The sequence below is a fragment of the Sus scrofa genome, chromosome 6, assembly GCF_054392235.1.
Source record: "Sus scrofa isolate SSC_HxYL_T2T_F1_AM1 chromosome 6, Sscrofa_HxYL_maternal_Yorkshire_Landrace_v2.0, whole genome shotgun sequence".
In the NCBI taxonomy this organism is placed as follows: Eukaryota; Metazoa; Chordata; class Mammalia; order Artiodactyla; family Suidae; genus Sus; species Sus scrofa.
Window position 1 is genome coordinate 162,467,493 of NC_139388.1, and position 26,054 is coordinate 162,493,546.

The window sequence follows — 26,054 nt, forward strand, 5'->3', positions numbered from 1 at the left end:
CCTCAGAAAGCCCTGGGTAGGCTCCAGATTGGACATGACCAGGCATTACCTGGAGCTCGGTTTGGGGTGATGCCACTGGCATTGAGAAGAGGGGCCGGACTTCCCAAGAGAGTGAGGTGTTCAAATCTTCGGAAACCAAACCTGCCCGAGAAAGACAAGAGCATAACAGGCTTCTGCCTTTGTCCCGGAGGAGAAACCCACAGGGCTGCAGTCCGAGCCAGTCATCCATGCCAAGGGGCAGCAGCCTTCTTCCTGGCCACTGCAGACGGGTGGCCTGTGCCCAGCTGGTGGTCTTGCCCGTTGTGTTCCCTCTGGTTGGGACTTCTTTCCCAGAATGACATGTCCTCACTGATGATGCCATGGTTGTCCTTCATACAGCGCAGGTGTGGCTTTCCTGCCTAGTGGACAGTGCCCACCCTGGCACCAGGCTCCACCTGTGTGCGTCCGTATTAAGGCTGCTCGCTGGCATCTGGGTTCCCATCGCAGGCCACTGTGGCGAGAAGAGGTGAACAATAGCCAGCGGTATTTTTTAAAATAGGCTGTTGACTTCTTTTTTGGCCCGAGTCTGGGACAAAGAGAGGTCTGCCCGATATGTGGACAGCTCCCAACTTCCTGCTTTGGCACAATTGTCCATGGTTAAGGCCTAATTCCAGGCATACTTCTTAGGCCCTCCCCTATGACGTTCAGGGGTGTGTGGTCAGAAAGCCCAGACTTTTGCTGTCCTTATTTAGCCACCACCAGCTACCATCCAACAGAGGTAACTTGTGGGCCCACCCTCTTGACTTGAGGCCATCTCTGATCCCGAGTCAGGGTGCTGGATCCTTGAGCAAGGAGCCTGTGCGCCTTGACTTCTCTGCTTCCTGGGTCATCTGGCCACCCCTCCCCGCCTCACCAAGGGACATCATTTCCCCATCAGTCAGACGAAGGCGGATGAGGTCCTTCCTGGTCAGGATGTTGAACCTCTCGGGCTAGGTCACTACTCTGGGGAACGGGGATCTCCTTGAAAGCAGGTAGTAGCTGCCCATTTCCGGCACAGACTGGCTCACAACAGGAATATTAGCTATTGATTGCCGGCCCTGCCCCTCGTTCATCTTGCAGGCGGCCACTCTGATATTAGAAGGGAAATAGAGATGGTATCAAGGGTTTTATCTGCTGCCAACAATTGCACTTCTTCCCCTGCGTGGCCGCAGCCTGGCAGGCAGCTCTCTTGCTGGAGGATCTTTGCACCCAGGAGCCAGCCTCGGTTGGCTGATCCGGCTTTGGCCAGCCCCTGTCCCAAGACGGCCAGCCTGGTTTTTCAGGACAGGACTCCACCCCGAGTTGGTACTAAATGTTGCTGGGGCCTCCAGGGTAGGCAGAACCAGCTGTCTGCCCCCGCTCCTGGCTCCTTCAAAAGCAACCAGGGGCCTTTCTTCTTCAGGCCTCTGACCACCAGGCCGCAAGGCCACTCCTGGGGTCAGAAGGTGTGGCCATCCTCACACAGGTCCAGTCTGTTTGCTCCTCCTTATTCCCAGTTGGTGTTTCCAGGGTGGGCAGTGCCCATGGTCTTGTGGCATAAGACGTGTTTGGTCGCAAGTTGAGGACTGATGGGGAGGTGGCGAGGGAGCTGCCCTGACCTTACTTCACTATCGGGGGTTGTCGTGAGGTTCTCTAGGTCATGGGAGAACTTAGCAAAGCCATTCTGGTTCCGTGTGGTCCTTGTAAAAAGAATGCCTTCATCTCGGCACCCTCAGTACCTGGTGTGCACCGGTGACCCCAGAAATGTTTGACCCGAGCTTACGGTGCTCAAGTTACCAGCAGTGGAGCCCAGCCAGCTCCCGGGCTCCAGCATCCTGACCAGGCTCAGCGGGTCCGGGGGTGGTAGTGGGGCGTGGGGAAGGACACGGTACTGGGGCCTGAGGATACCTGTTCTAGCCCCCTGCTGGCCCATGTGCTTGCTGAGTGACCTTGGGCAAATTGCTCCCCATCTCTGAGCCCCAGTTTCCTCAGCAGTAGATGAAGCAGGGTGGACCAGATGGTCTCTGAGGGCCCTGCCCACTTGGATTTTCTGCTTTGGATCCAGATGGACTTTACATAATCAAGCAGTGGCTTTTTTTTTTTTTTTTTTTTTTTCCATGCAGCTTAAGTCAGTTGGGCTGCACATCTGGCAGACTCAGCTTGGCTTGGGCCAGGCCCACTGGTCTGGGTGGATCCCCAGCTCCTTGGCCCTTAGGTGGTTTGAAGGGAGGCACCGTCCACTGAGGATTTCTAGGTCCAGAGCTGAGGAATTGCAAGAGGGCAGGGGTCATGGAGAAGGGAGCATTGGGTACAGACTGTTTTTGTTCTTGTTTTGTTTTAAATTCCAATAATTGTTTTCAGTTATGTAGTGTTTTTAGACATGCAACTTACTTTCATTTTGGTCCCAGCGTTTCTGCAGAGGAGGCATGGCTGTTGGGGAAAGTGAGACTCAGAAAGGTGAATGAGGAGTTCCCGTCTTGGCGAAGTGGTTAACAAATCCGACTAGGAACCATGAGGTTGCGGGTTCGATCCCTGGCCTCGCTCAGTGGGTTAAGGATCTAGCGTTGCCATGAGCTGTGGTGTAGGTTGCAGATGTGGCTCAGATCCTGCGTTGGCTGTGGCTCTGGCGTAGGCCGGTGGCTATAGCTCCGATTCGACCCATCGCCTGGGAACCTCCATATGCCACAGGAGCGGCTCAAGAAAAGGCAAAAAGACAAAAAATAAACTAAAAGAGGGCTCTGATAACCGACTTGAATGCAGTATCTCAAGTTCCGCCATGTAGAAGACGATATCAGCCTGGCCTCTCTGAGGGCAGCCCTTAGATGGCAGATCCTCGAGAGAAAAGAAGAGGGACGCCCCTTGGCGTCTTTGCAGGGAAGACATTTCTACCACGTGCTCATTTAACAATGAAGTAGTGAGCTCCTTGGCACTGGCGGTAAGCAAGCAGAAACCAGATGCCCAGCAGAGAGCCTTGGGGGCCGTGAGCCTTGGGGGTGGGGTGAAGTGTTTCCAGGGAAGATCAGGGCCCGGTCGAGGAGAACATGCTGATGGCAGCAGCTCGGGCAGCTCCCGAGAGCCCGGCCGAGTGCTGTCCCTTTCCTGCCTTCCTTTCCAGCGGGAAGCAGGCAGCAGCATGAGCTGATATTCCTCCTGCCAGAAAGCTGCTGGAACAGGAAGGACTACTCCGTGCCTGCGAGGGCTGGTCTGGGACGGGGGGAGCCTTGGGAAGAATTAAACCGCCTTGTGTTTGTGGTTTTCAAAGCCTGCAGTGCGGGAGGACCCATCGGACAGATGGCAAATTTGAGGCTGGCACCTACACCATGTGAGGCCAGGCCTGGGCCTTTTGATCCTTCCTCGGCCCACGGGCCAGCCGTGGTGAGCACTGCAGACAGAGGAGGCAGGGGTTGCCACGGGGGCAGGCAAAGGGGGCAGCCAGCCTGGCATGGGTGCCTTTTGGGAAAGTTTCCCTGAGGGGCTGGTATAGGAACTGAGGCCTGAGCAGGAGGCTGTTGGCAGTGGCGGTAGGGCAAGATGAGGAAGGGCAGTGTGCCTGGGTGTGGACGTAAAGGGCGAGTTTGGGATCGCAGGAGGACTTGAACTTAAAGACAGGGCAGGAAGAGTTCCCGTTGTGTGTCAGTGGGTGACGAACCTGACTGGTATCCACAAGGGTACAGGTTTGATCCCTGGCCCCGCTTGGGGGGTTGGGGATCCAGCGTTGCTGTGAGCTGTGGTGTAGGTCGCACGGATGAGGTTCAGATCCTGAGTTGCTGTGGCTGCGGTGTAGGGTGGCAGCTGCAGGTCTGACTAGACCCCTAGGCTACTAACTTCCATATGCCACGGGCATAGTCCTAAAAAGAAAAAAAAAAAAAACTGTTTCATTAAAAAACAATAATAATAAAAAAAGACAGGGTAGCCTCAGAAGGGGAGTGACCTGGAGGAGCTGTGCTCATGGCAGGCTGGCCAGTGTGGAGGGCTGGAGGTGGCCAGGGCCTGAGCTGGAGTGGTGACTGAGTGCTGTGGCCAGTGCCTCCCTGTCCTCAATGGGGGGCCTTGGGCCGAGGGGGCGGGGGGCTGTGGTGAGAGAGCAGGAGCAGGCGTGGGGCTGAGAGGTGGCCCCTCTCTCGTCTGACGTGCCTCCTGCCCTGCAGGCCCTTCCCTCTCCAGGTCCTGTGGCCCCCAGGCTAACTCCTCCCGGCCTCCCCGGCTGTGCTCACAGGCCCTACATGGAACTGGCCGAGCCCCTGTCATCATCCTGGGTGGAACCCTCTCCAGATTAGAAAAGGCAGCCCCCTCTGTGATCTCATTTGCCTGTGAGTTGATGGCATTCCCCCGGGGCCAGGGAACCCAGGCCCACATTGCTCAGGGAAGTTGCTTGAGGAAGAGAGGCCTGAATGGGGCCGTGGGGTCCAGAGCTTCGTGATGAACCCCTGTCTCCTGGGAGCCGATTCCTCCCCTTTCTGGGGCTGCTCTCTGACCCCAGCCCCTTCCCCCCTCTGCTCCCCTATGGGCAGAGTGGGGTCTGTTAGATGCGCTGGTCTGTGGGAGGGGCCGGAGGTGTTGTGCCAGGTCCTCCAGCAGACAGAAGTACCCCTCCTCCCCGCCCCTTGCCCTGCCGTCTGCCTCCAGACTGACAGAAGGCAGGGTCACCCCTGCTGAGAAGGATTAGAGAGGAGGCGGGGCACCCCAACTGCTGGGCCCTGGGCCACGGTTGGAGGTGGGGAGCGGGGAGCTGCCACTGTTCCCCACCCCCAGCCCCCCACCTGTTCCAAGCCACCTTGGCCTTGGCTCCCGCAGCAGCAGCAGCCCCACCTCCTTTGGTTACTGAGATGAAGCCGGGAGGCAGCCTTTAAGCCTGAAGACCCCTGCCCTGGGAGTCGGATGCCCTGGTTTGAGTCCAGCCCTGCTGCCCAGTTGCTGTGTGTCCTTAGGGAGCCATCCTCCCCTCTCTGGGCCTTCGTTTGCTTGTCACCCTTGTGCGGTGTGACCAAGGGGGACTTAAAACCCCTAGCCACTCTGAAGCACAGTGGACTGGGCTCTTCCTCTCTTCTGTGCTGTGGACCCCCACACCGCCCTCTCCCCTCACTCACCTGGCCTGTGCAGAAAGGCCAGGGCAGGAGAGGTTGGGGGAAAAGCCTTTTTTGTTGTTGCCAGTACCACCTCTGCAAAGGTCAGGCTGTGTTCCCGCCCCGCCGGGCCGCCAGCCTGGTGCCTAACGTCTGCCCAGCAGCAGATGACCGGCCCTGGGCTCCTAGCAACAGTGGACAAAAGGTTACTCTTGACGTGCCAGGCTGCCTCGCCCTCGAGCACCCCCCTCCTGAAAAGGGGAAAAAAAAAAAAAAAAAGTGGTGGTCTCAACGGCGCGCGTGCCTGCGTGCACCTGTGGGCAGGTTTGCATCTGCGCCCTCCAGCCACCTCCCCCTCCCCAAAACGTGAACTCCACATGTCGCGCCGTAACTCTCGCTGATGAAATGGAAAGTTGAACATAAATCAATGTCTGCCGCCCTGTTAGCTATGCATCAGCAGTCAGCGCCTGGGAGGTTTGCTCGGTAACAAAGCACCCGGCACCTCCGCGGGCCTCGACCGCCCCCTGTCGCGGAGCCAGCCCCACACCCCGGAGCCCGCGGGCAGCAGCCGGCCCTGCCACCTGCCCCTGCCGCCCCAGACCCCTCCTGCTCTGATCCCTCCCCCGGGACAGGCTGCTCCTCCCACCACGGGAGACCATGAACCCCTCTCCCGGCCTCTTCTCTTGACCCGTAAAGCCGGCTCCCGAGTCTCTGACTTTTATGGATCTGATGCTCAAGGGTTGGCATCCACGGCACCCTCACCTCTGCTTTATTAAGAGCTGGTTTATCTGTTTCCTGTTTGGGCCGGGCTTCTCTTAATTGAAATGCTCCCCATGCTGGAGAGCTGCTCTGTTATGGGTGTCGGCGCTCCCAGCAGCGTGCCAGCCGTTCCCCCAGATTTCCCCACCTCTCGTGGGGGTCGGGGGTGGGGTGCCAATGTTTTTGTTGTGTCTCTTCAGAGGTGTCTGAGGGGGTTAGAGCCTCCTCTGCTCCTGCACCCTTCTCTGCAAATCACTTAAAAAATAAAAGATTCTGATTTTTAAAAAATCAGATTCCTCAGCCCTTGCAGCAGAAGCGGTTTGAGGAAGGGAATTCCAGCAGATCCTGTGATAACACGCTTTGGTCTTACGTGGATTGAGATAGACCCCCTGAGTAAGGTCATGCCATCCTCCAGGGAGACTGCCCTTGAGGAGTCTGGGCAGGGCCTTGGGGCCAGGGGGCAGGCGGGGCGGCGGTTGGGGGGAGGCTGGGCTTTCTTGCATGTTGCTTTCTTCACATGTCCCCATGAGAGCTGGGGACACAGTGCAGTAGGAGACCTGTAGTGTGGGTTCTGGGTTCATGTCATCTTCCTGGCACCTTTCTCTGACAAGCCGCTTTTCCCATACGAAGGCTTTGGGATCAGCGAAGCCCCCTGTCCCAGGCCCACCCCTGGGCTCCAGAAAGTTCCGTCTCTTACTAAGACCGAAAGAGTGGGGTTAGGCTTGGATGATCTCAGGTGGGGCCACAGCCTGCATGAAGTGTTGGCTCTGTGCTGGCTGCTGGGCTCCCCAAGGGGCTCCCTGACCCAGGGGGACACCACTTCAGCTTGGTGTCGGGGGGAGGGGAGCAGAGGGTCCCCAACTGTGGGAGAGGCCCACAGCACTCGGCAGCTGTGAGCCCGGGCTTTGGAGCAAGACAGCCAGCCCACTGCTTGCATCCTGGTGACGTGTTCTGGGCACTGGTGTCATTCGGCAAATTACAATGCCTCTCTTTTGGAGCTCTGGCCAAGACTAATGACACATGCAAACATGTACCCGTGTTCAGTGGTGGTTTGTTACTGCCACGGAAACGTGACCCACTGACTCCAGGATCTGTGTTGACCAGCGGTCAGGAGCCTGGTGGCTGGGCCCCTGGAGCTCCCACGTGCCCCCTGCATGCCCCCCCGTTGTGACCCACCCCCACCCCCGAGTCTCTCCACAGGTGCTTCCGGGTGGCCCTGGTTGGCACTTTGGTTGCCTTGGGCAAGTCCATTAAACCATCTGAACTTCAGCTGCTTCACCTGGAAGTCGGGGGTGAAGATACCCCTGGCCTCTTGGGGCAGTTGTGAGGCCCTGCCAGGCGCCTGGTGAGGCTAAAGCATCTGAATCCTGTGTTGTGGACACAGGCAGGTGTGTTCTGATCTGTTCTTTTCTGTGAGCTAGAGACCGGGGTGAAGGTAGGTCTTCCAGCTCAACCAAGAGCAAGGGCCGCCGTGAGTTTTCCCTTTTGCCAGAAGGACATCTCGGGCTCAATACAGCCTCGGTGGCAGTGATGCGTGGGAGAGGTTCTGGGCATTCTCGAGATGGATTGGATTGGCTTTTTAGTGCTTAACCCTTCGGTTAGACTGACATTTTTGGCACCCGCTGAGCACCAGGTCTTGTTTGGCCCTTTCACGTCTTACCTGACTTAATCCTGCCCACCTGGCTACACCCCCTTGGGTCCTGCCACCTTGACCCGTTGTTCGCTGGTCCACCGACAGGAGCTGACAGGGAAGCGGGTTGTAGGTCCAGACTGTTCTTGCCAGGCGAGTTAATGTCAGCTCTCCCACCCAGCGGGCTGGTTCTTTGCCTCTGCCGTTTCTCTTGGTATCCACAGGGGCTTGGTTCCAGGACCCCTCATGGGTACCAAAATCTGTGGATGCTCAAGTCCCTTATATGAAATGGCCGAGGGCAGTCTGCCTCCCTGTCCATGGGTTCGGCATCCGCGGATACAGAGGGCTGACTCTTCTCTTGCGTTCTGTCACTAGTGACTCTCACCCAGGTGTCACTGGAATTTCAGGTTCCCCACCTGTAAAACAGGATCGGCTCCACCTGGTTTACCACCTCTGAGTTTGGTCAGATGTTTGGAATGAAAGGCAGATCAGATGCCTGCCCAAGGGGCTGACACCCGGGCATCCGTGCTGTCCACGCACATCCGGGAGGAAGCACTCTCCGCCTCGCCCTGGGCTCCCAGGGCTTGTAGGGGCAGGGTGGTGTTGGGCTCCAGGTGTTCCTGGTCCATGGGATGGACTCCAGCCTGGACTCCCTCCGGGTCCATGGCGTGGCTCATCCTCTCCATTAGGTGGCCTCCCTGTCAGTGATGTGCCTTCAATAAAGGGATAAAGTTCAGACTCTTGGTAAGACATTCAGAGCTCTTTGTGATACCCCTGGCCTCTTGGGGCAGTTGTGAGGCCCTGCCAGGCGCCTGGTGAGGCTAAAGCATCTGAATCCTGTGGTTCCCTCACCCCACTGGACCAGCTGTTGATCCCTGGAATGAGGGCCAGAGCTTTTGCTCCCAGGGCCAGCCCTGCCCCCTCCAGCCTGTCTGCATGGCCTCTTGTGCAGACTGCAGCATTTCCCCCTCCCCTTCTTGAAGGCTCTTCAATCGCAGGTCATTGTTGTCCAAGAAGACTTTGACAAGAGTCTTGTCCCATCCTTGCTTCAGGGTCTCAAATGATACACCCAAAATATGGATCCGATTAAGTGCCACTTGCTCAGATTAATTATAGTATCTGACCACCAGAGACTTACTCTGGAGTTCTGGAAAGGCTGTAGAAGTTTGGAGCCTTGCAGTCTGTCCTGGGGCGCTGCCTGTACTCTTCTGGGCCTCAGCCTCCCCATCTGAAAAACACAAGACTAGAAGGTGTGGACGTGAGAGGTGCAGGGGTAAACAGAAGACACCGAGGCCCTGTCTCCTGGGGGCTGTCGGGGCAGAAGCAATGGACCACTTCAAGGGGTGGCTTCTGCGGAGCTTGGCGAAGAGGACCCACTGTCAGGTGGGTTGGCGAGGGCCCCTCAGTGAGAGCCAGCGTGCAGCCAGGGCTCGCTGAGATGAGGACAGGTTGCATGTTCGTGGGCTCCCTGGGAGTCGGGTAATAGGAAGGCTTAGTCTGAGAAAGAGGGGCTTCCTGAAGGATTCTGTGAGGCGGGGAGGATCCCGGGCACAGCTTTATGTATCAGCAGCTACCCTGCGGTGATGGCCAGTCCCCACCCTGGACTAAGTACTTGACTCTCAGTGTCTATGGCTGTCTGTGGGGGAGTGGGGTGGCCTCTTTTACACGTTAAGGAGTTTGGGGGGGAGCTGTAGATCATGCTCCCGGCCTGTGAATCTGAGGCTCTCACAACAGCACCTGCCACAGAGCTGCATCCCTCACCGCCCCCAACCCCGTGGTTCCACAGAGGTGAACCAGGTTTCATAGCACCCTGCCTGGGCGACTGTGGGTGGGCTTCCCAGACCCGTTCATCCCAGTGTCCTGGTTCTGTGCCTCACCTCATCTTCTTTTGCCAAGGAAGCAAGACGAGACCTTGACCTTGAGCCATTTTCCAAGCCTCTGAGGGAAGGAGAGGCATGAAAAACCACCTAGTCATCCAGGAAGCCACAAAACTGAAGGGGAAAGCTTGGCCAACTTTTCTCTTCCCTGCCCAGCCCTCTTCTGCTCAGTGGACAATCGGGGTTGACTTTGGCATTTTGGATTGGTAGCTCCCATGGGCCTTGCGTCTGTCTCCCTGTCCTAGTTGATATGACCAGTCTTTATATTCGGGATCCTCTGTCCGGGCGTAAAGGGGTAGAGCAGGAAGGCTGTGTGCACGCCTGCGCCCCGAGAGCTTCAAGTAGAGCAGGAATTCTCTGGGTGGACGAGGCAGTGCCTTCTTAATATGCACCTCGCCTTCGCTGTGCTGCTGTGATGAACAGCGGAGCCTAAGCGTTGGCGAGGGGTGGTATGAAGGCTGGCAGGCAGGAGCGGGATGCGTCTTTGCTGCACTATCCATTTTTAGAGCAAGAGGCAGTCTTTGGCAGGGGATGGGGGTGGGATTCTCTGAGCAAGGTAGGCACCCTCCCTGTGTTCCCCGGGGTTGGCATGGCTCTGGATCCTGGGTCTGCCTCTCCCACTTAGCACAGAGCTGGTCTCTACTGCAGCCGGGAGACGTCGGGGAGGGAGAAGGTGGGGCTGGAAACTCACATGGCAGGACTGGGTCTCAGACACCCTCACCCGGCATTTGATCCCAGCTCCTGGCCAGCGTTAAAAAGGGCTGGTTCTTGAGGGCTGGAGGGTGGCTTAGTGGGGAGCAGGTATGTACTCGCTGAGTAGGCAGCGAGAGCTGGCAGTTAGCACCCCAGACAGCTTGAACTCACTGTTCTCTGGTGTCCACAAGTCTGTTTCCACCTTGCAAGTGGACACGGAAACATCCCTGGAAAAGAGCAGAGTGGATGTGCCCTTCCTAAGACCTAGTGCTTACGGCCCCTCCCTTGCCTGAGCTCCCAGAGGTTTATCACCCCACTCATCAGCCCGGAGGTCCCAGCCCCAGAGTCCCCATCTGGTACAGGAGACCCTCCAGCACCGCACCCCCTCCTGCCGCTGCCACAGCGACGCCGATCTCAGCCCGGAAGCCCCTTCTGTCTCTGCTCTGCCAGGGGACACCTGTGCCTCCCTCCACGACCTTGCCGCTCAGTGTGATTGTTCTGTAATCGCAGCCCCTCGCTCCTAGTGCACCTGGTCGCTGCCTCTGCTGATGCCGCTGTGGTGATGGTGATGCCTTGGTCTCTCCACACAGCCTGGGACTCTTTCGGGGAGGGTCAGAGTACTGCTTATGTTTGTGTCTCCAGCACTCAGCACGCACTCCCCCTCCCCAGGATGCTGGGACCCGCTGGCTGGATGCCCTGCCACGTAAGTTCTCCATATCAGTGCTTTTCCTGTGTTCCTGAAACAAGTGCTCAGATCTGTGGACACAGGGACAAACTTCAGCAGGGAGGCCCCACGGGTTTAATGCCTGGAGACAGCGTCCCCTCTCCTGTCCCAACCACAGCCATTCACGGTAGCCCTTTCCAGAGATGACCCTAGAGAATGCCTCCGAATTCACTGCATAGGAAAGGGTCAGACAACACCAACTTCCTGCAGGAACTCAGGTTGGAAATCAAGTCCCCAGAATGTTTTGTGCTGGCAAGTGAGGGAAGAGTGCATTTTCCAGCATTGCAGCGGGAATGAACTTGGAGAGGATGGTGAGCCAGGAGAGGGTCTGGGACCAACCAGCCAGACGTGAGGGCTGGTTATCGTGTTACAATAATGAAAAGTCATTTTGTTCAAGACCAGTGGCCCAGAAAGCAGAGCATTGGTCACATGGCATGTTCGTGGGGGAACCAGAACTCAGGTTTGCTGACCCCAGGTCCAGGAACTCTTTCTCTAGTCTTCAATGGGATAAATCCTGGCTCTTCTAAATAATACTCTAGTGTCACTGGACTTCAGTTTTCTCCTTTGTAAAATGGGGTTAATTTTTGCTTCAGTGACCTTACGAAAGAGATGGGAGGTTAAAATGAGAAGGTAAGATACGGTATTGTTTTGTTAAGACCTCCGTATCTCAGTATTTTTCCCTCTTCAGTCTTGAAAACCATTATGAAGCTCCAGGGTCAGCAGACTTTTTCTGCAAAGGGCCGGATGATAAATATTTTAGGCTTTGTGGGCCATCTGGTCTGTGTCACAACTATTCAGCTCTGCGGATGAGCCTAAAAGCAGCCACGGACAGTACCTAAATGAGTATGGCTGGGTTCCGATAAAACTTTATTTACAAAAACAGGTGACTTTGGCCCCCAAGCCCTAGTGGGCTGACTTTCCGGGAGCTCAGCGTGATGGCCATGCCCTGGGCGTCCTCGTGCCAGCAGCGGACCCCAGCCTCCGCTCTAGGTGTGGTACTGGGTTGCCGAGCCTGGACCTGGGACCCGTGAGCCCAGGTCCCTGGGGCTCGGCCTCCCCGTCTGTGCGCGGGGCTGGGGCAGAGGCAGGGAGCAGCGTGGGGGATAGGCGGGGGGAGCCTGCATTAGGTCTTGGACGCCGCCTGTACTTTCATTTGCCATGTTTCCTCCCTTTGTTTTGAAAACGCTTGCCTGCTGATGCTGTGTCTCTGTCCCCGTGGGGCCTCTTGCGTGAAACATTCTCTGAGCGCCTCCTGCGGGTGTCCTGGCGGCCCCGCCAGATTCATAAGTGCGCAGGCTTCTTGCCACCTGCCCAGTGCGGTCCCTGCTCTTCGGAGAGAGGCGGGGGTGGCCAGCTGGGGTCTTTGCTCAGACAGAAATCGTGGAGTCTTTTCACAGATCTTGGCACAGAGTGGCCCCCGGCGGCTGTGAGGATTCTTGATGTTACACAGAGGTGACCCCAAGGGGGATGCATTGTATACTGTCCTGCTCCCTCTCCTGGCGACTTCCTCACCATCCCAGGAAGATGGGCCACCACCGCTTGCTAGACCCACTCCCCTCAAGCGGTGCCCAAGGAGGGTCACAATGGCTGAGGATTCGTCCCCTAGACGGCGGGCGGCCCCCAACTCTGAGCTTTCAGAGCCGTGCCTGAGGCGGTGGCTCCACAGCCGGGTGTGGCCCAGCTCAGCCCCTTCTACCCAAGCTTGGTAATTTCAGCTCCACCTCTGGCCTGTACCTCCCGTGTTCACAATGCCGAAAGACGCCGCTTCCCCAGAGGGGGCAGATAGAAGCAGGATAGGGAGGCAGCCGTCCAAGCCGCTGCCAAGTTCATTCCCATGGGTCGAAGTGAAGCTGTAACTTTTTCTGCTTGGAGCTGCCTGTCAAGGGGAGGGGGAGGTTAAAGCCCTCCCTCCCCCGGCCAGGTGGTCGGCCTCCTGCTGCAGGGAGGCTGTGGGTGGCGGCAGACCGCTTGATGGATGGGGGATGTCGGTGGCACGCGGACACACCTTGGCCCTCTCCCCAGAATGGGCTTACGGCATTTTCCATCAGCATTCGTGTCCAAGGAGCAAATTGGATTGTCTGTCGCATGCTTGTTACCATGTGTATAATTAATGTAATTTTATATTCACTCAATTACGGTGACACGCCCAACAGGCGGATTACACAGGCCACCAGTAATGCCAGTCGTCCGTCTCCCACTGCCAGTCCATGAAACCCACCCCTGCAGCCTTGCCAGAGCAGTGGCCACTGGCCCCAGGAGCTGGGGGGAAGGCGGGGATGTGTGGAGCCTTTTGTCGCTTGGCAACCTAAAACTTCAAGTCGGCTCTCCCCGAGGGCTTTCTGACTCAAGGCAGATGTGGCCTGGATGGTAACGACCGGGCATTCAGCCGTTCCGGAGCGAAGTGTCACCTGGACCTGCCCCCCTTATGGAGGCGCAGCCCCGGCACCGGCATGCCAGCCGGACTCCAGCCCTGGTACCTTGGGCTTTCACAGCCGCTCAATGCCCCCGGCCCACTTCTGCACCCAGAAAGCCTGGGCTGTCTCCGCTCTGTTGCTCTGAGAGTCCATGATTTCCAGGCAGGTTGAAGAGAATGTGGAGTGGCATTTGATGAAGATGCCATGAGTTCTGTAAATACTAAACCTAGCACATAGCTTTTACTACCTTTCTCCTTAAAAAAAAAAAAAAAAAAAAGAATTTTTTTTTTTTAACTCTGATTTTTCAATTTAAGACACCGTCCCTCCCTAATTCCCAAGAGTCTTTAGCTCAGACGACCCGGTTGTTACTCATGTCCTAGTTTTTTAACCCAAAGGTGTTGTTAGAGGTACCCACCCAGGGACTGGCTGACCGTGGCCGTGGGGTCCGCTTGCTGGCTGAGCCTCACCGCCCTGCCCTGGACGTCCCCGTTGGGACTGTGTCACTGCCCTGGAGGAGCCCACACAGCATCCACAGAAAGGGCAGGATATCCAAAGAGGATGCAGGTGCTGGGAGGGCACCTGGCTGGGTGTAGACCAGCTCAGGCTTCACAGCGGAGGAGGTGGGGGCTTCAGCAGGCCGAGGCGGGTGAGCCTGCCGAGTTAGTCTAGCCCCCGCTTTCCCCGTAAAGGGGCAGGAAGTGGCTGTGGAGCATGAGGCGTGGGGGCCATGGGAGACGGGGGACCTGTGCCTAGCGCCATCCGCTGTACCCCCTCCCTGCAGGACCCGTGGAAGATCCCCTGTTCCTTACGAGGAAACTGGACTCTCAGCATGTCCTGGGGGAGCTGGGGTGGATGCCAGGGTGGTGTTAGCATTGACGCTTTCCCCATCACACGCAGGCTTGTCCCCCAAGGCTGGCTTCAGGGAAAGTGAGGGGACTTAACCAGAAATGACCATGGGCGTGTCCTGCTGACGGTTCTGAGAGGCTGTTCTGCAGAGACCTCAGGTCCGCTGTGCCGTGGGAACACTCCGCTCCCCACCATGCTGATGAGGGCAGAGGGAGGCTCTTTCCTGAAACCATCAGCATCCAGAGTGTTAGTGGGCAGCCTGGTGTTTGCCTCCATCACACCCGGAGCAGAGCCTGAGTGGCTCTCGGGGGCTGCTGGATGTAGCATCACCCAGTGCTGAGTGGCAGGAAGAAAAACAAGGAAGTGCGGGGGTAGGTATCTCCGGTCAGAGACCTGGGGAACATCCGAAAGGAATGGCAAGTCTGTTAACAGGGTCTGGGGCAGACAGGAAGCGGGCACCTTTCCTGCTTCCTTTTCCCAGAGTCGGTGGCAGGGATTTCCCAAAGTGGGGCATCCCCTCCATGCAGGTCTCCTTGCTATCACTGCAGTGCAGTGCGATGGAAAGAGTTCTCACCCCTCAGGGGACCCCAGTTCTCATCCCAGCTCCCTGTGGGCTTCTGTCCTGTGGCCACCCTGGCCCTCAGTTTACCTGTCAGCTTCTCTTGGAGCCTGTGGAAGTTGCAGCTGACCTGCCAGCCTGTTTGTCACCGTGTCCTCCTTCGTCCCAACTAGTCTGGGAGCTTCCATGGCCAGGACGAATCTGATACGCTTCTGTGACCCCTCCCTTCCCCCCAGGTGCCCGGGAGGTCAGCAGGCGGCATATGTGTGCAGGTGAGGCCTTCAGCCTCTAGAAGCATCGCTGAGGGCTTGTAGACCAGTGGACCTCTAGGACCCCCAGGGCTGTCGATTGAGACCTGGAGGCCCAGACCCACCATGTAATAGCTCTGTGATCCTAGGCAAGAGGCTTCGGCTTGCTGAGCCCCAGATCCTCGGGTATAAAATAGGGCAGTTAATAGCCCTTCCCGTGAGGAGGTGAGGACGACCTGAGCTAACGCCAGTAAAGGCCACCTGCATGGTGTGCTGTAATCGTTCCCATTTCAGTGATGCGCAGTCAGTGGCAGAGTCAGCATTTGAACCCAGTTCTTTTCCAAACTCTGTTTCTTTGTCTGCAATGGATGGGGACGTGATACCATGAAGAGGGTCCCGGGCTGGCGTTAGGAGAGGAGGCTGAGCCACCAGCTTCATCTCTGTGGCCTTGGACAAGTCACACCTGTGTCGGGGGCCTCCAAGGACGTTGGAAGACGTATTGATCTGTCTGGGCCACCGACAAGCAGGTGACTGCCGGGCGGATGTGGTTCCCTCCAAGCTTCTAGTGGGACTCCCAGCTCATTCTAGCCTGATGTTCTGTGCAGCTCAGATGTCTGCCTATATCCACCCCACGCCCCCCCCACCCCAGACATGTTGGGAGGGGATCACGCGGCACCTAGGACGGAGAGCCTCCAAGGTCCGTGGGGGAGATGGTCTCGATGGAGCAGGATGCAGAGGTTCATCCTGCCCAACAGGCTTCCAGACACATCTATGTTGGGTTCTTCTAAAGCTTTCAGCAAGTAGCAGCCAGGAAGGCCCCATGGCGGGGGGGTCCTGTGTGGGACACCCTGCGGTATTAGCACCTTTAAGACTCCCACCCTCTCCATCTCCGTCCTTTGTCCGCCTGCCTGCCAGGGCTGTTTAGGGTTTGGGGAAGAGAACAACCAACGTCACGACAAAGGTCAAACTCTTAAAACTAAATGCTTTTTTTTTTTTTTTTTTTTTGGTCCACCTCCTATGTAGTCTTTTGCTTGAGTGGGTAATGCGTTGGAAAGACTAAGGGTCTGTCTGCTCTAAACCTGCCTGTCGGTCTCTTGTTGAGGATGCAGACTGGGAAGAGCAGAGCACGTTCTCGTGGTTTCATAGAACCCAGGGCAGCAGATGCCATGCCTCCTCGTGGAGGTGGGCAACACGACGGTTGTCACCGTTACACGAGCAAACGCTTCCCTGGCGTGGAGCCCCGTGCTCTGCTCCCGAGAACGAGCCAAATGTGCAGGGCCCTCCCTGTGCCCCTGCATCCGTTCTTGGGGACAGAACCCAGATGCAGATCTCGTGACCGAGAGCTCCAGGCTGAGCGGAGGTAGCCGAGATGCAGAGGATGGAGACTGGGGAGGATGCGGGGGACCCACTGGGAAAGGTGGGCTTCTGGCTCCACGGAAGAAAAGCTTTCTGACGCGTAGAGCTCCCAGTAGTGTTGGGAGCCGTGCTGGGAAGTGGAGAAGCAGAGCCTGGGCAGCCTGACCGGGCCTGGCAGGGGAGCTGCATGCTCCGGAAAGGTGAATGCTGAACTGTGTCTTTGCTGGATGTGTCCAGACTGTGTGGGATTTTCTCTCCAGGTGACCGACCAGCCTGGGCCAGGGTTTCTGTGTCCTCACAGGACAGGGAGTTGCCGGGGCTGGGCTGGGGCCTCCCTGGCCGGCCACACTCTCTTCCCTACTCCCTGTCCACTCACCAGGGCTCAGAGTCCAGCTGGGGGCCTCTGAGGTGAAGCACACACACCAGGCCTGCCCTCTGAACCTCAGGAGGCCCAGGCAGCCCTCATGCGGGGCCAAGAGGTGGCGGGAATAAGACTCAGCTCTGAGCGTTGGCCTTGAGCAAGGACTGTTCTTGTCTGAGGTCCCCGGGGGAATCTTGGGGGCTCTGCTTACTTTTTTTTCCCCTGATCATCAGCCAGTGAGCCACTCCTAACCTCCCCTGGCTGATAGGGGTGCACAGGTGTGCGGGACCCGCCCGAGCCACACTCCTGGCCCCGAGCAAGCTCCCTGTTACCAGGGATGGCGGCCAAGCATGGCGAGGGAGGAGACGCGCCTTCCTGCCAAGAGCTGAGGACCCGACAGAAGGCCTTTTGCCCCCTCTTGGCGACTGGACCTCACCCTTGAATCGTCCTCCTCCGTTCTTTTCATTTTCCTTTTTTTGGGGGGTTGGCTCCAAATTAGCTTATTTTGTTTACATTGCACCCAAGTTTCATGGTACAAAAGACTTGCAGGTGCAAATATGTCCCGCCTTCATTAACTTCCCCTCCCTTTTTAATTTATGTGATTTCAATTTTCCTTCCCTGTACTGTTAATTAGGGGACCCTCTAATCAGTGCCATTATCACAGTGGTATTCATGTTTAGGAAAGCCGCTAAACAAATGCTTGCAAAATTGCTAAATGGCTAATTAATGTCTGTTAATTAAGAAAATTGCTCATGGTAACAAACCATGCCGTTGCTGGCAGCCGCTAGAAAGACACACACTTGTTGAAATTCGTAGCGTGGCAGGTAGAGGAACATCTGCTCCGCAGAGCTTTGCGGAAGTGAGCAGCCCCACGCTTGGCCCAGAAGCTCCAGGCCTGTGCTCAGCACGCCCCTCGCCTTTCTCCGCACGCCTCTGTCTCCGTGCTCCCTGCCTGCTCCCAGCTCCGGGCTGTGCTTCCTGAGCGGGCAGGAGGCCGGGCTGCCTGGCCTCGAGGGAAGAGGCTGAAGAAGGAAAACCCTGCCTGTGTCTCAGAGATTCTTTCTCCCTCTTTTTCATGTCACCACACTCATCCCCCGTGCATGTGTGGAATTTTTCTCAACTTCCAAGCATAGTGGCACAATTCCAGGTGGAAAGAGTGATTTAGGGCCTGCTCATCACCAGGACCAGCATCCCCCTCCCAGTGTCCCGAGTGGACAGCAGGGCACATCCCCAATGGGCCCTTCATGCCCCCCCCCTCTTTTTTTTGCTTTTTAGGGCCACATTTGCGGCCTGTGGAGGTTCCCAGGCTACGGGTCGAATCAGAGCTGCAGCTGCCGGCCTCCGCCACAGCCACAGCAACGCCAGATCCGAGCTGTGTCTTCAACCTACACCACAGCTCACGGCAGTGCCGGGTCCTTAACCCACTGAGCGAGGCCACAGATGGAACCCACAACCTCATGGTTCCTAGTTGGATTTGTTTCCAACGCGCCACGGTGGGAACTCCCCTTTCACGCTTCTTGATTGTGACCCACAGTAGAAAATCCCTTTGACAGAGTGACCCAGTACACGCACACACACACATTTTGTAAGTAGAGATTGATGACAAATATCTGCCTTAAAACATAGAACGCTGTCTGATAGTTTCTGTTTTTTATTCTGTTCCAAGTTTTAACAAACAATAGTGGCGACCCACCAAATTGATTTCACCCCCACCGAAGGGCTGCAGCCCAGGGTCTGACCAACCCTGTGGTTTAAGTGCCTTCATCCTCCCATCTCTTCTGTGGGGGGTTGAAGCCAGCCTGCATAGCTTAGGCCTTCAGAGGTCAGCTTGGGACAGGGGAGGCTCACCACCAACTGGAGCAGAGAGCACCACCTCTTGCACCCACCCAGCCCCCTCCTCCTGCCCCCCGCCCCCGCCCCCCGCTTGACTGGGCTACAGGGGTCAGGGTGCGGCTTAGGCCCCTCAGGCTCCTCCTGGCCCTGCCCTCTACCAGTGTTTGGCTGTGGCCAAGTCCCCTACTCCTTGAGACTCACTTTCCTAATTGGTAGAAATAGGAGTGAGACGCCCACGTCACGGGGCCAGGTTCAAGTGAAGGAGCATTAAGAACTGTACCGCGTGGGCGCTCAGAGACCACCGCCTCCTCTTGTCCTCCGTGTGTTCAGTCTCTGGCACCACCTCGCTCCTCCTGTCTGTTCCCGCTCATCCATCAGGGCCCCTCCCCTCCATAGCCTGGTCACCAGGTCCTTGCCCAGTCCTGGTCCTCGACCCATCTCTGTCCCCACAGCTGGGCGCTCCCAGAGAGCAGGGCCTCCTGGTCCTTCCAGCGGCCCTGGAAGCGGCACGTGGGCACCCTGCAGGCCGGGTCCGGTGGCCGTGCGTCCCCGAGCCCTGGTCAACCAACGTATTTAACATGGCAAACTCCTGGGCAGCGGCAGACCGTGCCGGCCCTGCTCCCTCGTGCTTCCACAAAGGAGCTTGATTTTATTTGTCCTGCCTGCAAATCCCCCGTGAATGTGTTTATCAGCTTCTCTCCCTCCCACCCGCCGATTCACACCGTTGAGCCGGCGACCCCGGCAGCAGCAGCAGCAGCAGCAGCAGCAGCAGCAGCTCGCACCTCCCTGCCAGCCAGAGCCCGCCGCCCGCACGCCCACCCTTCGTTTTGGTTCAATTTTTGTTCTTTTAAGCTTCTCCTGCGCTTCTCCATGTGCTGTGATCTATAACCTGCCTCTACTGTCTGGCCTCACAGGGTCCTCCGGGGTCACAGCCCTCGCCGCACGCACAGCCTCCACCTCACAATCCCAGCAGCATGATGGGACCCCACAGTCAGGTAAACGCACTGTGGCTCGGCTGCCCGCCGGGGGGCGCGGGGCCCCAGGAGGACAGAGCCAGCAGAGGAAAACCAAGAACCAAACTTTGCTCTCGCCATTGCCTTCGAGGCTCTTATGGACCCAGGAGATTGCCCCTCCCTCGCCCCTCCACCCCCAAATTTATCTTCTTTTTCCCGAAGATCCTTCTCCTCCTTGGATATCACACCCCGCGGGGATATGAAACCAAAAGAAAACTCTTCCTGTGACCTTGTCAGCGGCCTTTGCGTTTTTGTTTTTTCCTCTCTCACTTTTGGTTTGGTTTTTGAGTTTGGTTAACCATCGTTTGTGACCGAAGCTGCATCCCTGGCCTTTTCTTTGTGCGCTCTCGCTGCTGAGAAAGCTTTCTTGCCCGTGCCCCTGCATTCAGTTAGGGCGCCCGCGGTCCCCTCACTGTTTTCATTTCGTGCCTCCTCCCCCTCCCCCACTCGCTCCCCGCCCACCCCACCCGCTGTGTCCGTGGTTTCCGTGCGTGCGTGTGTGCGTGCGTGTGAGTGCGCGTCCAGCTTTGTCTGCACACTTGAACATTTGCTGTAGGAGTCCCCCTCCGATTCTTTCACTTGCCCTTAACCAAGAGCAGAGGTCTCCCCTTTGGCCCTGCATCAATGTAACTTCCTCCACGTCCCGTGCCAAGTCCCCACCGCTGTCCCCTCTGCACCCAGAGTAGATCCCTGCCTGCGGATGCGGGGTCAGGAGTCGCATTTGTGGTATGCATCCATCCCTCCCTCCGCCCAGAGGAAGTTTTGCCCGGAGGGAAGAGGCCACGGGAGGAACAGAGTTTAAAAGACCACGCGGTGTAACAAAACTGGACTTTGTGGAGTGGAGCGCATTTGTGTTTGTCACTGTGCAGTACTGCAGGCTGTCATTGAACTAATGCCCTGTAATTGCAGCCTTTTATGTCACCGCGATACGCAGGCGGCCCCCGGCCCCCGATCAGAATGGGAAACCAGGTACGGTACCTTTTCATGTTCTCTCCTCTCACTCAGCCACCCTTGACCCTAGCTGGACTTTGACTCAAATCAAAATCAGAAGAAATGGGAGGTGGAGGGCCAGTTTTAAAGTGGGAGGCAGGTCCCAGAGAGGGCCCTGTGTCGGTTTGGTGTCCCGTGCAGCCCCTCCCAGCATTTCACCTGCCCCTCCTGGTGGGCTTTGGGCAGCCAGTTGTGGTGCAGCAGGGTGGGAATGCTGGGTTTCCATTGTTCTCGAGAAGGTGGTGATGCCCCGGCCCCTCCCCTCCACCCTCTTCTTGGAAAAGTGTCTTCTTCCTTAATGAAGTTAATTGACAACGTGCATTTTTTCCTGGAAGCTTTTGAGAATTGCCAAGGCTGGTAAATATAATCCTGCTATTAAGGGGAGAAATGGCCCGTAGGAATGCTTAGATCAGGAGCCTAGATGCAGCGAGCAGGACTTGTGTGAGTTTTCAAGCAATGTCTGCCTGCTGCCCAGACCCAACTCAAAACAAGAAAGGATTTGTTCGTGTAATTAGAAAAGGGGTCTGCTTGCGGGGAGGGCTTTGCAGCCTGGAGTTGTGTGCCTTCTGCTGGCCCACGAGGGCTGGCAGTTCTAGGTGGTCTGGAGAAATCGGTCCCCAGCTGCCCTCCCTGGTTCAGCCCATTGGGGGGCAGGAGGGGGGCTTTACAAGTTAAGATAAATGTCTTCTTTGGAGGGTAGGCAGTCTTACAAGAAACCCTGAAGACACATGAGGGAAATTTCTTTTCATTTTATTTTTATACATAATTCTTAGCGTGACCTTGCAGAAGCCCTTCAAAAAAAAAAAAAAAATCTGACAGCAGCACCAGCACACTGAGCCCTTGTTGCCTTTGGAGCTGGGATTTCAGTCACCAGTTAGATGGGCGTGACCTGAGTGTCACTCCTCCTGCTTCTCAAGGCTCTGCAAGAAAGCCCCTGAGCGAGACTCGACAGGGACTTTGGAGAGATGCTCGTAACCAGGGACTCCAGTTTTTGGGGTTTTTTTGTTTGTTTTGGTTTTTGCTTTTTAGGGCCACACCCAAGGCATACGCAGGTTCACATATGCCCCAGGCTAGGGGTCGAATCAGAGCAGCAGCTGCCAGCCTAGGCCAGAGCCACAGCAATGCCAGATCCGAGCCATGTCTGCAACCTACCTCACAGCTCAGGGCAGCCCCAGATCCTTAACCCACGGAGCAAGGCCAGGAGTCGAACCCACATCCTCATGCATAGCAGTTGGGTTCGTTATCACTGCACCACCGTGGGAACTCCCAGGGACTCCAGGTTTGCAGTTGAACAGCCTTCCCCTTTCCACTTCTTTTTTCTCTGCAAAAATCTTTTCTTCCCTATGTTCTGTGACACGAAGGAGAAAAATTCCGACAAGAATTAGAGCCAGCTGTTTGACCAAAGAGGGACCCTAGGATGTGTCATGATGAGGAAACAGAGGGTCAGAATGGAGCAGGGACTTCGCTCAGTCTCCCAGGGAGCTGGGCTCAAGTCAGTCTCCACCTCACGCAGCTCAGTGAGCTTTCGTGGTTGTAAAAGAGCTGCCCTTGCCCTTGTTTTTAACAGGCCACCCAGGGGGCCTCCTCTTCTGCCACAGGCATGGGGGTCTGCCTTGCCCTTATGTTTAACAGGCCACCCAGGGGGCCTCCTCTTCTGCCACAGGCACGGGGTCGGGGGTTTAGCAGCTTCCCCTCCTCCGCCTCCAGGGCACTCCTTGGCCCAAACTAGCCTCCGGCCCAGGGAGAGAACAGATGCCTCCTCGGTGTAATTGTGGCCCCTTCTCCAGCACCGAAGGGACACGAGAGGAAGCGTGTATATTTCTCTTTGTCAGTTAAGCACGAGCAGATGCCCCAGAGAGCAAAGGGGAAAGAAATCAATTGTCATCTGCACCTCGCATTTCGGTTCAGTGGGCCCAGGCCCCCCCCCCCGCCCCCCGTGTGAAATCTCTTCCGATTTCCAGCTTCCTGCGGGCAAGAGATTTTCCTCCAAGGGGCGGTGGGGGGCGGTGTGTCCCTTTCCCAGGAATTGTCCCTGGGAGTCTCTTGGAGAGGGCCTCAGTGGGGGGCTGCTGGTTCAGCAGAAACCTCTGTGTCACCGAGTTAGCTCTCCCCTCCCCAGGGCAGAAGGAGGGAGCCAAGCAGCCCAGGCTCCCCCCACTTGGAGGAGGGCGGTGAGCGGGGCATTCGGGGATGCGAGGAGCTAGTCGTTGATTTGGACTTAAAGCCTTGCCTCCTCCCCGCTGTCTGCCTTGCTTGTACAGAGAGTACTGCTATGTTTGGGGGAGGGTAGGTGGGGGGGTGGAAAGTGGGGTTCGGCAGGGTTTCGGAGAGGACAGCTAGAGGCCGGAGCTGTCAGGGAGCCCTGTCATCCCAGTGGAGCCCCCGCCCCACCCAGGACTTGGCAGGCAGCTGAGTGACCGTGCAGACCCTGCTGGGATTTGTCTGTCCCCTGGGCAGACACTTCCTGCACTTGCCTACGGCTGTAGGTGAGGTGCTGGCCTACCTCCGGGAGCCCTGGGGGCGGCCCCAGGGCATCTCTCCCCAGCAGACCCCCAGGGTGGTGTGCCCGGCACACTTGCAGTCCCAGACAAGCTGTTATTTTTCTTCTCTCACAGCTTCAGGGTTTCAGCTCTTTCAGTGCACACCTTTGCCTGGTAGCGGAGGCCCAGACTGCCTCAGGTCAGGGTCACCCGATGAGGAAAGCGACACCCCAGCCCCTTCTGAGGCCTCTGAGCAGCCCCACCCTGCTCCTGAGGCCTGACTCAGCGCGGTTAGGTGAACCAAGGAAGAGCTTCCGGCCAGAACTAGGGGTCTCGCGGTTGCCCGCCCCCCCAGGGCTGCCCCATCAGAGTGGGACGGGAGCTTACCAAGACCTCAACATCCCAAGAGCCCCCACCCCCACCCCCCAGCCAAACTAGACAGCCTCTGTGGAAGGCCTCCCTGTGCCCTCTGAGTCCTGTAACCAGGCTTGAGAAATATCCCAACCCCACCCCCGTCGAGTGGGCAGACGTGAACCAGCCAAATGATTCAGAGCTTGGGAACTCAGGGAAGGTGGGGGAGGAAGCACGAGGTCAGATGGGTCGAACCTGGGGCTGGAGAGGTGGACTGTCAGCAGCCCCAGGCAGATGGAAAACGCAGGTTCCAAATGCCACTTCATGGACAGCAGGGACTCCCAGGCTTGCATGGCCCCCTCGTAAGGCTCTCCCTCCCTAGACAGACAGACAGACAGACACACACACACACACACCCGTTGTACAGCTAAACGGTGAGCACTTGTCCCTCTGTTTCCCACCCCCTCATTCCAGAGCTGGCCTGGAGCTCACTGTTGCGCCAGCAGCCCCTACTCGGCCGTGCCCACAGCACAGAAGGGCTGGGGGTCCCGGTCACAGGTGCCCAGCTTTCACAAAGGCTTTCTTCTCCAAGCCAAGGGCCTGTGCTTAGTCCTAAGCCACAGGGTTTAAAAGCAACTCCCTCCCTCTCCTCTCCCAGCTCTGCTTTTCTCTTTTTTCACGTTGCAGCCAAAATAGCTTCCGTCCCAAATAAATCACGGGTAATGGGTTTTCGGAGTGGGTGTGCCAAGCGTTCACTCAGGAAACCCCTGGCACCTTGTCCTCATCTCGATAGTGATCACACCAGGCTTTGGGGCAGGTTCTTCCTCAGTGTCCCTCTCACCCTCTCCTGGAGGCCCCCTCCTTCACTCCTGGGGTTGGAAGGTGGCATTTCTCGTGGTGGAAGAGGACAGGGGTCCAGAGTCCTGGGTGTCCCTCCTGGCTCAGCCCGCAGGTGACTGAGGGCACTGGGGCCTCTGGACCCATCCTCATCTAAATCTCAGAAGCCCCCTGGTCGGTCCCCTGCTCCCCTTTAAAAAGGACCTCCTGGAGTTCCCTTTGTGGCGCAGTGGAAGTGAATCTGACTAGGAACCATGAGGTTGCAGGTTCAATCCCTGGCCTCACCCAGTGGGTTAAGGATTCCATGTTGCTGTGGCTATGGAGTAGGCTGGCAGCTGTAGCTCTGATTCGACCCCTAGCCTGGGAACCTCCATATACTGCGGGTACAGCTCTAAAAAGCAAAATAAAATAAAAAGGACTTCCCGTGGTGATAGGATTTTGGCTTATGCATCTCTGGTGTCCCTGCAATTTGGGGTCGGGGGAGGGAAGGAGTTGCATCTCCATGAGGCCAAAGAAAGACAGGGTTTGGGTGGTAAAAGGGAGGGAGCAGTGCGGCCTCCGAGGGGTGTGTGGCAGGCGGTGTGGCCAGAGTGACCGGGCTCTGGCAGGTATACGGACCCAGGAAGGCAGCAGCGCCCGCGGCAGATGAGCGCCCACATTGCCCTTTTCTGTAACACCTGCCAGAGCTGACTGCCCCTCCGGGGGACCCCTTAGCCGGGGTGGTCTCTGGGGCGCCATGAGTGGCCCCCAGTGCTTGGGCAGGGAGCTGGGGCAGGCAGGTGCGTCCTCCTCTGTCCCCCAACCCTGCGGAGCAGCCGCTCAGCTCGCGTCTTCCGTGTCTTTCAGCCTCCAGGCGGAGTTCCTGGGACACAGCCACTGCTGCCCAATTCCATGGATCCCACACGGCAACAAGGTAGAGGCGGGGGCAGGGCGGGCTGCCCAGGTTGTGGGGGGGTTGGGAGCGGCTCCTCCTCCCCCCACTGTCTGTCTCCTCCTCCTGGCCCTCACGGCTCACCCCCTCTCTCACGCAGGGCACCCCAACATGGGAGGATCCATGCAGAGAATGAACCCTCCCCGAGGCATGGGGCCTATGGGGCCCGGCCCACAGGTAACCGTCGCCTGTCCGTCCGTCCATCTGCCTGGCCATCCGTGTGCACCCGCCTTCTCTCCTCTTTCCAAGTCTGTCAGTCTTTCCACGTCGCAGGGGTGGGAAGAGGGCCTGACCAGGGCCTTAGCTGCCCTTTCTGCCCACAACCGGGCAGGTCCCCGGGTGGGTTTGAGGGAGTCCCTGGAGCCAGGGAAGAGGGGCCTCTGAGAGCCGCCCATGGCAGGGACTGGAGGGAGCAGAAGCAGGGGTCTGTAGGGCCCAGCAGTGCTGTGGGTCCCCTGAGCTCCCTCCCTCTCCCAGCAGAGGTTGGGGGTGGACTGGAGCTGGCTCCACGGTCACAGTTTGTTGTAACCTGAAGGCAGCATATGTCACTGACCGCAACTCCCCTTTTTCTGACTTTGGATGAGTCACTTTGACCTCAGTGGGCCCCAGCGTCCCCGCTTGTCCAGTGAGGGGTGAGTCTATAGCCATGGTTCTTGGAGGTACCACCCCAGCCGAGAGGAGGTCAGGCTAGCCGCGGCCCCTGGTGCTCCCTCCAGCCCAGAGCTTTTGACGCTTTCCCACACCGGGGTCCCGCCTAAGATTTCTGTTGCCCAGAAGGGGCTCCGGTGCCCGGAAGAACAGTTTAGAAACCTCTAGAAGAAATGACCTTAAGCGCCCTGCCTACCTCTTCATAGTTACAGCACAGGGGTCGCTCCTTGTGACCCAGCTCCATCCCCACAGGTCCCAGGTCCTGCAGGACCCTCGGGGGTTGGGGGGTGTCTGACGGCCATCCCTGTCCTGGGACCTTCTCACAGTTGGCTCCTGCTCTGCTCAGTGTGAGAGTGCGGCTCTGTGTCCTGCAGCAGCTGTGGCAGAGCGTCCACTGTGTTCTGCTCTCCCTGGGAATTCTCTGGAATCCGATGATCCAGAGCC

The 26,054-nt window shown here is 57.5% G+C and overlaps 1 protein-coding gene across 4 annotated transcripts in view; it reads left to right on the forward strand.

The window, feature by feature from the left end:
• SSBP3 (single stranded DNA binding protein 3) overlaps positions 1-26,054 on the forward strand; it is a 169,918-nt gene that overhangs the window by 121,766 nt on the left and 22,098 nt on the right. For 2 of the 4 annotated variants that reach the window (XM_021096594.2, XM_021096593.2), the window contains 4 exons: positions 19,275-19,355; positions 20,283-20,342; positions 24,878-24,944; positions 25,063-25,139. In XM_021096594.2, coding sequence (XP_020952253.1) covers positions 19,275-19,355; positions 20,283-20,342; positions 24,878-24,944; positions 25,063-25,139 — 285 coding nt within the window. The remainder of the gene's footprint in view (positions 1-19,274; positions 19,356-20,282; positions 20,343-24,877; positions 24,945-25,062; positions 25,140-26,054) is intronic. The other 2 variants (XM_021096596.2, XM_021096595.2) reach the window with 1 other exon arrangement.